At 36.8% G+C, this 12,048-nt stretch overlaps 3 protein-coding genes across 3 annotated transcripts; all 3 read right to left on the reverse strand.

Moving 5' to 3' along the window:
- Nucleotides 1-19: 19 nt before the first annotated feature.
- LOC117631192 (mevalonate kinase) lies at nt 20-3,505 on the reverse strand. The gene is made up of 5 exons (XM_034364205.1): nt 3,068-3,505; nt 2,286-2,529; nt 1,944-2,197; nt 770-1,183; nt 20-543 (listed from the first exon to the last, which is right to left on the reverse strand). Exons 1-5 carry the CDS (start codon nt 3,198-3,200, stop codon nt 425-427), a joined length of 1,164 nt encoding a protein of 387 aa, XP_034220096.1. The 5' UTR covers nt 3,201-3,505; the 3' UTR covers nt 20-424.
- Nucleotides 3,506-4,608: 1,103 nt separating this feature from the next.
- On the reverse strand, nt 4,609-8,493 carry LOC117632168 (amidase 1). Its single transcript, XM_034365591.1, has 9 exons — nt 8,307-8,493; nt 7,791-7,943; nt 7,455-7,579; nt 7,252-7,377; nt 6,692-6,874; nt 6,294-6,441; nt 6,018-6,186; nt 5,126-5,260; nt 4,609-4,963 (listed from the first exon to the last, which is right to left on the reverse strand). The coding sequence occupies exons 1-9, from the start codon at nt 8,414-8,416 to the stop codon at nt 4,808-4,810; spliced, it is 1,305 nt and encodes a 434-aa protein (XP_034221482.1). The 5' UTR covers nt 8,417-8,493; the 3' UTR covers nt 4,609-4,807.
- Nucleotides 8,494-9,011: 518 nt separating this feature from the next.
- LOC117631802 lies at nt 9,012-11,474 on the reverse strand. Its single transcript, XM_034365103.1, has 7 exons — nt 11,254-11,474; nt 10,545-10,639; nt 10,327-10,400; nt 10,182-10,237; nt 9,960-10,072; nt 9,676-9,737; nt 9,012-9,475 (listed from the first exon to the last, which is right to left on the reverse strand). Exons 1-7 carry the CDS (start codon nt 11,366-11,368, stop codon nt 9,181-9,183), a joined length of 810 nt encoding a protein of 269 aa, XP_034220994.1. The 5' UTR covers nt 11,369-11,474; the 3' UTR covers nt 9,012-9,180.
- Nucleotides 11,475-12,048: the final 574 nt, after the last annotated feature.

Raw genomic sequence — 12,048 nt, forward strand, 5'->3', positions numbered from 1 at the left:
TGGGTGTCAGTTTGAGATGTAAAGACAATTCTAAGCTCTGCAGAGCATAACATTAACAAACAATTCAAGTCCTGCCTCAAGGAATTGCATATATATGCAATGCAACGATCTTGTTTGTCACAAGAAATATGCAGAATTTGCAAAGTTCAATGTAACAATATGCATTGCATCACTTCCCCAAAAGATAAAGCATTTATTTCCAATATCACGAATGACAAAAGTTACATTGATTGACTTGCACCGAATTATTAATTTGGAACAAAAAAGCTGAGAGTTCCCGTCAAATAAGCTTGAAGAAGAAAGTCGATCAGATTTGAATGCAGAACACAAGAAGATAATTTACAGAACAAACAGTGCTTCTGTCCTACCAGTCAGAAATGGAGCTAGATCTTACTCTCACCACTTAAGATTCAGCGTATAAAGGTTAGGATGAATCGCCAAAGCAAATTTCAACACCATTTCCACCAATGGCAGCCGTCAAACAATGGAACCCACAAGACTCCAGTTCAGATGTTACTTTATCAACAACAGTTCCTGATAACACTGATTCATGCGGTTAAGAGAAACAATGTTCAAGACATGAGAAAATAAGAAAATTGTTTAGGCAAGCCTAGTCTATCTAGCTTCATATAATCAAAGACTTTTTAGGCAAGACAGTTTAATTTTGGCAAAGTTTTGAAAAATTCAAGCTCATTAAACCATATCAAGGCATTCATCATGAACTGTAAAGATAAGAAACTAAAAATAAAAGGAATCACAAAAAGGATACGGGTTGGTAATAGCGTGAGAACACAACCTCCACCCCCAGCTCCTGTCAATTTCGAAGCTAACTTGTATTTGAGCGTTGTCCGAAGAACGGTTTCAATTGAAGCATGGCTGACCCCCATACATTGGAGCAAACCTTGGTTCATTTCCATCAACTCTTCTATTTTTGATTCCTTTTCAGTTAAGGAGAGATCATCAGGAGCGGGTGATTGGATGATCGTAGCCAATTCTGTGCTGATAGAATCAACTGCATTGAACACAGAAGCCATAGCTTCTGGATGCCTTAAGGTCCTCTCTGAAACACCAGCAACTAAGGCCTTTGTGTTCCTCCCAACTTTTGTGTTGGTAATAAGCATTTTCAGTGTCATATTTGTTTTGATGCGAGTTAGGCTACCTGATTTGAACTTGATCATATTGCCTGTTGCATAAGAATTTTGTGTTAGAAAATCAAATGCAGTTAATGCCTTCCCTTGAACAGATAAGGAAACTAAAGACTCCATGGTTAACATTTGAACTCTAACAAACATGTCAACCTGAATCACTATAATTATAGGTTATTCAGAAGTTTCTAGATTAATCATGATGAACCCAAAATGAGAATCCATGACCCCTATAAAATCCCACTCAATCTTCAAATCGAAGTTTTCTTAAACATTATGCAAAATAGTATAGTCTTTTCCAGCCTATATATAGAATAACTAAGCATACTTAAGATGAAGATTTAGGATCAACTGGTTTAAGTGGTTAAGGTTAATTGCTATAGTATCTCTAAATATCTGATTACCTATTTGAAAGGAGGCTGCTGACAAGCAGCTCGAAATGCAGAAATTCAAAATTACACAGTTCTGGGTGAACCCAAAAGAAATCCTATTAAGAACTTCAGGACACAAAGTGGATCTAGTTGGATTATCGTCAAGGTACTAGCAAGCACTAGTAAAGTAGTTCCTTCATGAATGAAAAATGGTGGCTTGGACAGCATTGACAAACTACCCTTTTACCATTAGCTTTTGGACATCATGACATACTCTTCATATTTAATCCAGAGAAACTAAATATCTAAGTAATTCCAGCATTTTATAATTCAAAGATTCCAGGAAAGAAGATTAGCAAAAGAAGAAGAAATGAGATATTGATGCAAGAAGATATAATTATCTGGCACAAGTCAAAAACTAACATACCATATGTACTAACTGTATTGTCAATTCCAGATGGCTTTCCATGGATAATCTTTTCACCTTCAAAAGCCCATTTGTTCAGCAATTCAAGTTCACTTTCCCCAAAAGTTAACCACCCTTGGTGGCTCAAATCCAGATTTACAGAGTCTGAGAAAGAAAGAAGAGCAGCTGACAATGCAACACAAAATGCTGCAGATGAACCCAGGCCTGAACCCAAAGGAAGTTCTGAAGTAATAACAACAGTCGCAGGCTTATATCTGATCCATACAGAGAAGAAATTAGAAATTAAGAAAATAAATCCAAGAATGAAAAGCATTCAACTATATAAACAAAAAATGGACACACCCTTGGATAGATGAATACAGCCAAAGAAAAGCCAACACTCCAGCACCAAGTCCAATTTTTGCTTCTGGAATCTTTAGTTCATCAACTAAAGCAGCAAGTGATCTAAGTGACTCTATTGAACATGAGGTTGGCACTGCTGAGTTGGAAATATCTTTTTCTGATAGTGCTTCTTTAATTCTACCAATTGGCCATGAAAACTCTAATCCAACATCCTTGAGCTGGAGTCTTAGTGCATCATCATTGTCTATGAAAAAAGCAGGAAACAGCAGTGAGAAATTCATTCAATATCACTTGAGCATATGAATCCCATTAGTTTCCAGATCAAAAAATTTATCGTTCTTGAAAACACATTACTGAAAGCAATCAATCAGATTTCTAATATCACTTAAACCCTGCAACTAGGCTAGCAGAGTAATCCACGAAATAGATTTATACATCATATCAAAAGGGTTTCTTTTAATCATATGATTTCAAGCAACCCAATAGGCAAATGTTAAGCTCACAAAAAGACACAAACTTTTGCATAGGTAAAATCACAAAGTTTAAGAAAAACCCATGAACCCAAATAGAGAAAATACAATAATGATACAAGGAGAGACACGGTAAAAAGAACTCAAAATTGTATCCGAATGACATCGCAACCATAACCCAAATCAAAACCAATCCCAAAGGCACCAAAACCAGACCAAACCAAATAAATAAATCGATAGATGGAAGAAAAAAGAAGAAGAAGAAGAAGAAGAAGAAGAAACCCAAAATAGCCAGAGAGAGATAGAGCGTACCAGAAGGAGTGGGAAAGCGAAGAGAGACATAGGTGTAGAGGTCAATGGAGGAAGCAATGGCTGTAGATCCATGAACAACAGCATGTTCACCCGAGAGGATGATTTTCCCAGGAGCTCTAGCTTTCACTTCCATTATTCTCTTTAAAATTCAGTTGAATTCCACAACCAATCTGGTTATTGATTGAATTTCTCTGTGGTTCTTTTGGTGCTAATTACTTACAAACAAACAAACAATCTCACTGACTATGAATGTGAGAGTGTGTTGAATTAAATCAGTTAAATGTTGGAATATGAATTTATTTGATCCACACTCGTTGGAAAGGTCGCATTTAGGCTGCTGCTGCTGCTACTCAACTCAACGCTGTTGGCCTTATTATAAAAAGGGATCCTTCCGTTTCGTTTGTTTGGCTTCTTCTTTCTGCCATGCAGGTGGTGGCGCGTGGATCAACGATCCGCGGGGACCAGGTCACTGGGTTGGTGAAGAAAGGGCAATACGGCGACAGTAATTTTTTTTGTTTTTTGTTTTTTTCTGCCAAGTCAGTCTCGTACACTGACCGTATATATATTTTCTTAATTATGGAAAAAAAAAAAACCAATACAAAACAAATACTTTTCTGTTTTGTTACATAAGTAAATTTCACCTTTGTATACAGGGGTTTTTGGCAAATTTGCATTCAATTTGATATAGATTGAATCCAATTCAAGTGCAAATTTGAAGCTAGAATCCAACTGAATTTGATTGGCTTCCTAATCGATTTCGTAATGATCAAATTATATCGGCTTGTGAATTTTGAGGTCTTACTTAATCTTCACTTTTTTCAAAAACAGATTAATTTGAACCAGATTTGATCGAATCAGCTGGTACAAACAAGATACAAAATTCAGACTAATTTTTTATTTTCTTAGAGTCGAGTCAATTTCAAAGAACTTGCATGTCACAACCATCTAGTTTCATCATGTGGAATCCTTATTCACGTAATCAAATAGGAACATCAAAATAGTATTATTCCCGTGAGATGCAAATTTTTCTGCAAGCACTGATTAACGGAAGAAAGGAAAGTAAATAAAATTGTATGGTATACAAATTACATCTATAATTCCAGATGTTACGAGAGTGGGCCGTGCTATGCACGAGTGTAAGTGGCGCTTAGGTTTTGGGACACAGAACCACTCATAAACCACTCATAGTGTCGTAGGGGCTTTTATTGACCGAAAAATAAAAAGATTAATGAAGTCAGAAGCCCATAAAATACAAGTTGTCATTTGTTGAACGCAGCAAACACAGTTGACAGAGGCTGAAGTGAGCGCCCACTCTTGTTTACCTTACCTACTACCTACCTCTACTACCCCCACCTTCTTCCTTGACCAGGCATTTGCCACTACTTACTTCACTTCTACTAGTTTAAATTTAATGGCAGCAAGAGCCACCAAAGTAGGTTCTTCATAGCTCGATTTTTAATGGCCTATTGTGCAGAAGAACCACAAGGGCCCGGGCCCTATTTCTTTACCTATTTTAGGCTGCTCTCACAAGATATTATTAGTATCTGAAAATGTGACCATAAAGGCTGTTATAAAAGCTTTAACGGCTTGAAACTGGGCCAATTGATCAGTCTCACATGAGTTTTCTAGTATAACTACTTGTTCATGAACCATACACAAGGATGAAAGCAGGGAAATTCCTGTCTATTTTAGACATCAGAACTTACACTCATATGTTAGGAAGAGATCAGAATTTGCAACTCATAATCTTGTCAGCAACCCCAAGTTTCCAACCTGTTCTTTGAGAGTGTCATAAAGAGTCTCAACAAGATTGAGCAGGAGCCCATCCGAGCCGTGTTTTGCCAACAAGGAAACTGAAACAGGTAGGTCATCATGCAGGCCTAGTGGTATGCTAACCTGCAAATATGTAGAAAGAGATGACATACTTTCACAAGATATTTGGCGTAATTGAGGAAGGAAAATATTGTAATGTGTCACATTTGGCCTCATGCCTGAACATGCACTCATGGAAAGAGGGGGCGAGAGAGAGAGAAAGAGATCCAGGGAGGGCTAAAAAACCTGGCAGAACCCAGATACTCCGGCAATGGATAGCAAGCTAAAAGCCCTGGCACGGAAAGTTTCCAGTGTAGTAGGATCTGTTTGCAGTTTTGGTGGAGCCCCTGGAACTGTAGGAATTGCGAGGACACCAAAATCCTAAAAGAAAATCAAGCCAATGGGTTATAAAGGAAAGTAAGATGCAAGGTTATCTCTGTCACCAAATTATCTCAAAACTAACACCGAGTAGCAACAAATAACAATCTTTCAGTCTCTCTACTCTAACCAATCTGAAAAATATGAGGAAATACGAACAATATTCTTCATTTGGTTCTTGAGAGAACAAGACCATTGAAATGACATGGGAAAGTTCTCATTCTGTTTCTTTTGGCCTGAGGGAAAATCTTCGTGTAAGGTTGATTTTGCAGGGGAACAATGTTAGGTATTTTGAGTAAGAATGAATCAGTTCTTCAAAATGATTGAAAAAGGCTCCCTTTATGTTTGAGATGGCATATAAAGGAACTGGATGAGCCAGATTCATTCAAGTAAGATTAATCAAAGCTTTACAGCAATGGTACAAATAGTCTTGTGCCCTCATCATTCTGCAAAACATGTTTCTCCCAAAATCGTTTTTCACAGAAGAAAAGTGAGTCAAATGGAAATCAGGAAAATAGAATAGAGCTACTGTTCTGAACATTCAAGAGAATCCGACCAAATAATGTCCAGGTGCATAGGCAGGACATGTAAAAACAACATTGTATACTATGTTACTTAATGCATACAGGCATCCTTGACACCTCCACAAGAAACTTTGTCAAGAATAATAAGGATTTGAACTCATTTGATTTCAAGTGTGGGATAATCACATCCCAAAAAGAAGATCTGCATGAGAGAGAGAGAGAGAGAGAGAGAATACCCCAAGAAGGTCAGTAAGAGCAACACGTAATTCAGTCTTCACAGAGTGACATACATCGACATTTTCATCTGTTGTTCGAACAGCTTCCCATACACGTTCTGCTATCCCAGGACCTAAATCAGGTCTGACTGTACTGACCCATTCACCATGGTTGTTCTTGAACTCATACCTATGCTCCCAATGATATATTTAGAACTCAACACCAAAGATAAATTGAATTTCATTAATCAACATCGAGAAATCACACTTTTATATTCAAGTCCACCAAGTCAGCACCTTTGAAGTAGACGCATGGCACTTGATAGGGCTGCCAAGGATGGAATATTATACTCTTGACCTGCATTTCCTTTATCCAAGAAACAGTTCAAGCTTGGAACTTTGTCCTTGACAACGTCCCCAAGGTTAGCATGCTTTATAACATGACCTGCATTAGTAGATAGAATAAGTGAGCTTCTTCTTTCCATATATGATGGCGTCTTTATTTTATCTCAGCAAGAGACCTAATATAACCAAGTTGGAGGATGGTGATTTTCAGGTGATAACATATCTGCTCCAATTTAGATGGTATATTTGTGACTTAAAATGCTGGGAAAAAATAATTTGGACTCAATAATGTATGAATTAAAATGCTTATAGCTGGACCTATAACAGATCAATAAGGTCAATTCACTTACCCCCAAATAACTTCTCAACTGAGTCAACAAGTACTTGTTTTACTCGATTGCTTGGAATGCTTGAAAGCTGGAAACAGTCATCTGCAATGATTAACTGAGTAGGTCCGACAGGACTCATATCAGACAATTGCAGTAACACTCTTCCAACTCTATTCAAAATCGCAGGATTCCTGGCAAACCATCCTAGATCAAAAGTTGGTGTCAAAGGGATGATTTTCAATTGCAAGAGTGCTACATATTATAAAGCTCTTATGTTGCAACTAGAGATACATCATTCACAAGAGTAAAGCTTTCTGAAAAATAGCATATTTCCTAATACTGAAACTTAAATTTACAAAAGTATCACAAATAATAATCAATCAAAACGCAAAATCCATGGATGGCATATGAATCATCAAGTGGAAGAAGTTATCTGCTTCCAAAAAAATAGAAATAAAGACTATATTTTCCCATTATATCAAATTGAGGGAAATCCGAAACAGAGTTTTTTTGTCATGTCCAAAAATCTCTGGAACATTTTCCAAGCCAGTCTGCCATATAAAAAACACTTGATTTCTTACCCACAGTATCAAAACTTTGTGCCATAGGAATAACTCCAGAAGTAGAAATGACACCATGAGATGGCCGAAATCCAAAAATTCCACAATATGAGGCAGGAACTCTAACACTTCCTCCAGTGTCGGTTCCTGAAAAAGTGAGTTTCTTGTGCTTCAACAGAAAGAGGCAAGAAACACAAAAGATCGTACAAGGAGGAATAACTTACCTAAGGAAAAATCTGCAAGGTCTCCACCTACTACAACAGCAGAGCCACTAGATGATCCTCCAGGCACCCTATCCGGTGCGCATGGATTTATGGGTGTACCATAATGCTTGTTCTCTCCATTTATACTGCCAAGAACACAATGTGAAATTCTGTCAAGTTACAAAATTAAGAGCCTTCTTTCCTACTGCTCTTTATTGCACGGTATCATTGTTCAAATATGAAAGACTACGAAAATAGACTTATATAGATTGATTTGTTGCCAATTCTTGCAACCAAAATAGTAATTCAACTAAGCTATATGCCCTTTCTTGCAATCAAAATAGTAATTCAACTAACCTGTATGCCATTTCATCCATGACAGTTTTACCATTACATGTGGCACCTCCCCTCAAGATTGCCGAAACAGCTGGAGCTGTTGATTCGGAAGCTGGGTGAGTCCTTGCCCAATCAGGATTTCCAAATCCAGTCACATATCCAGCCACATCAAATCTGCTTCCAAGTTGAAATTTAAGTGAAGAAACCAAAAGTTTTAGCTTTACCACAGATACACACATGAAAAGATTGCGCAATTCAGTACTCTATCAATATGGTTTTACAAAACACATAAACGCACACAAATCACATAGATACAGCCTAATAGCTAAAAAATCATTTATAGTTTGTACAAACACTCACACAACACAATCACAGAAACACAAAAAATGGTTTACAAGAACAGTGATTGATTGAACCCAAAATCTGAAATTGGAAAATAAGAACGAAAACATAGAATTTAAGCTGCATAAACCAAATGAAAGAGTGATATATTGAGGAAAACTTGAGAGCACATGTATAGATTACAGAGTGGCTCACATGTCTTTGATAGCAAAAGTGAGGCCACTCAAAGGAAGGTCATGTGATGAAGAGTGTGGTTGCAGAACGAATTTCTCCATGAAAGCTCCATAATTTGAGCCTGTCGCCATCTCTGCTCCTACTCCGTCAGACAAGCCCAGCGCTGATCAGTCATATGATGATTATATCCAATAACACATTTCCGCATAAGGGGCCGTTGTAATTCTATTTCAACCACAACGACGAGATTACCCTTTAAAGTGGATTCGTTGTTCGCGTCGGGTCAGTAAGGGCAAAGTGGAAAATCCTGTGATTGGTAGGGTTACGTTTATAGGTCGATAAAACTATTTTTGAGTTATCAATTTTTATTTATTTAATTTTAAAAAGATCTCTATGCATTCTTCTCTTCTCATCTCTCCCTTACATCCCTCATCCTCTTCTCTTATCTATCTCAACTTCAAAAATAACCACATTGTAGTACCTCAAAAGATTGTCAATATGAAAACAACCCACTAGTATAGGTTTGGAGCAATGCTTCCTCAGAAAAAGTCATAGATTTGATTCCTAGCATCAGTGTATAGTCAATTCATTTATCGTTATCGAAGTCTTAAACAAAATCTTAAAATGAAAATCCAAAAAACCAAAAAAGGAAAAAAAAACATTACGTCATAATGGAATTATGTTGATGGTGTCAATGTAGTCCACAAGAGTCAAACAAGTTGAATAGACCAAGAAAAAAAAGTAAAAGCCCATGAAAACGATGGGAATTCGGGCTCTTATATTTTCAAGTACCGATGTTAACTGTTCGCTTATGGATCCAACACAAGTACAGTGTATATCAGTGAACACAAGAAAGAATGCAAGTGATTGTTTCATACATGTGGATATGAAACTTTCAATCACTACAGTCGGATTCATAAAAAATATACAAGTAAGGGATCACAGGTCTGTGTTCGGCAAGTTCTCCTTCTGTAGGCTCCGTAGTTACTCCTGGAGCACTCCAACCTAAGCGTTGCATGCACACAGCATCGTATGCTTCAATGTTCAAACCCGAAGCAAGAAATAGCTCCACCTCATTTACAAACCGATCAGTTCTTGCTGCTAGGAAAGGCCTTGCTGCATCAGAGATTGATTCTTGAAATTCTCTTTGTTTAGCTTCAGGTGTTTTCGTTTGACCCTTTTGTTCATGCCTAAAAAATGCAGGGTTCAGGCAGGCAAGTTCAGACACAAAGATTATTGAAACTCTGCAGGTTTTCAAGCCTTTAAATAGTATTATCCCTTTTCATATCTCATCCAAAAGAACTCAAAAGAAGGTAACTAAACCAGGAAATGTCATTCAATATGATCAAATCATTTTTCAAATGGAGATCCAAATGGTAACAAATTTCACCTAGTCAGGGATGAATGAATCAGCCCATGTATGTGGTGCATAATGATATCAACATCTTCCTCCTACAAGCAGCAAAAGAAGCAAGTTAGCTATAAAGAGGATTAAAACGGATTTCCTGCTACATCCGTCATCGATAAAGATAGATCATATGCATAGTTTTATGATTTAGCCAGTTGGACTGGTTGATTCTAGCCAAAAACAAATGGAAGTCTCTAGGATGTTGAAACAATGAAATGCGCCTTATGTCACCAAGAGAGAAAATTCATGCAAGAAGAACTCAAGACCTGCATCAGAGCTTGGATTTCCCTTCTCAACCAACTTTGGAGCCAGCGATTCGGCTGAAGATACTTATGGGACTTCCAATACCGCAAGACATCAAATATGTCATTTAAGAAACCTGATTGAAAAACAAAGTTAATTGGAAGACATCTAGACCGGTGATAGCGATTCTCAGGAAATAAAATAAGAAACAACACAACCAATAAATCAAATGACAAGCATAAAACCTGGTTCAGTATAATAGCATTGTAATCTATACTTGTGATCTTTTGATAAGATAAAGCTGCAGATACCAGTAACGAAACATACATAAGTAAATTACATTTACAACACAGACACAAGCGAAAAGAAAAGAAACAACAGAACCCATACCCAGAATCCTGGTTGATGTAATGCTTCTGAAAAGAACTTCCATCATATCCATGTATTATTGATAAATTTTCAGTCTGCACCAAGCCACTAAAAATCAGCCCTATGACTAAATTTAGAAGTGCTATACCCAAAAACTCGTGTGGTCAGTAATTTTTCGCAGCATAAGAAACAAAATGGAGCAGAACATGATAAATAGAATGCCAAATGAACAAACTGGCCTTGCAAAGAGGACACTTTACAGACGTAGGCAGGCAAGACTGCTTGTGAGCAACAACTTTGGTCCAACGTAAGATGCAATTGTAACAAAACTTATCTGCAACACAAAATTTGTCGATTTATGAGGCTCAACATATGAGATAATACAGTGCAGGTACACTCATACAACAAGACCGAGTTTATCAAGCATTATAGCTTATCAACTAAAGGAAACATAATACTGAAGCTTTCAGCTACCAACAAAAATTGAGACTGTCATACGATATAACTACTAACATGACCACTTTCAGCTATAGAATAAGGAAGCCCTAAACTTTTTAACCAAAAACAAATATAAATTAAACTTTCATCTGTCTTACTAATAGCAAAAATTCATTACAGGCAACTATAGGAAAATCTTTCACCAATTTGGTCTCTTTATGACCCTTTCAGATTTCTTGGAGAAACCAAATTCATGAAAACTGAAAACAAATATCAATACACCGATTTACCATTAAAAAACAAAAATTAAATTCCATCCCACTGTTTCGTTGCAGAGAAAATTCTACACAAATATGAAATCAAAAGGTGGAAACCTCTCATCCACTCCAGTGCTGATTCTAAAATTACAAAAACTGGGTCTTTTCTTTCGTTTTATTCTCCTTTCAGTTTTCTCAGATTCTAAAAAGAAATGGAGGGAGAGATAGAGAGAGAGAGAGAGAGGGAACGTACGGAAACACTTGTCAAGGTAAGAATCTTGAATTATGGGTCCGAGGCAAATGGGACAAGGATTTGAGTCCTCTGAAGAAGAAGAGCTCGTGTTCTTGTTCACATTCAGCTGCTCCATGTCTGCACCTTTAATTCACTAATAAGAGAAAGAAGTCTCCTTCATTTTCTTCAATGTTCATTCATCATCACCGTCTGGTTATTATTATACCCATGCTGCAAACAATGTCGTTTTTCAAGATGTCTTTTCCTTTTCTTTGTTTTTTTTTTTTAGGATCAACATATCGTTTAATCACAAGCATACTTGGAAACCAAAAGTATTTAAATAGTATAGCCATGCGGCTATGCCTTTTAAATGTATACGAATATTTAAATATTCAAATATATTTTAGATGTATAGCTGTACGGCTTTATTATTTAAATATTTAAATATATTTTAGAGGTATAGCCGTATGGCTATACTATTTAAATATTCGAATATATTTAATTAGTTAGTATAGCTGCCGCCGGCCACACGCTTTGAATATATTCGAGTATTTAAATAGTATAGCCGCACGGCTATACTCTTTGAATATATTCGAATATTTAAATAGTATAGCCGTTCGGCTATAAACTTTGAATATTTAAATAGTATAGCCGAACGGCTGTACTATATATTTGAATATTTAAATAGTATAGCTGTGCTGCGATACGAATTAAATATATTCGAATATTTAAATAGTATAGCCAACCGGCTATACCCTTTGAATATATTCGAGTATTTAAATAGCACAGCCGCACGGCTATACACTTTGAATAGAC

This window comes from Prunus dulcis, chromosome 6, assembly GCF_902201215.1.
Source record: "Prunus dulcis chromosome 6, ALMONDv2, whole genome shotgun sequence".
Classification (NCBI taxonomy): domain Eukaryota; kingdom Viridiplantae; phylum Streptophyta; class Magnoliopsida; order Rosales; family Rosaceae; genus Prunus; species Prunus dulcis.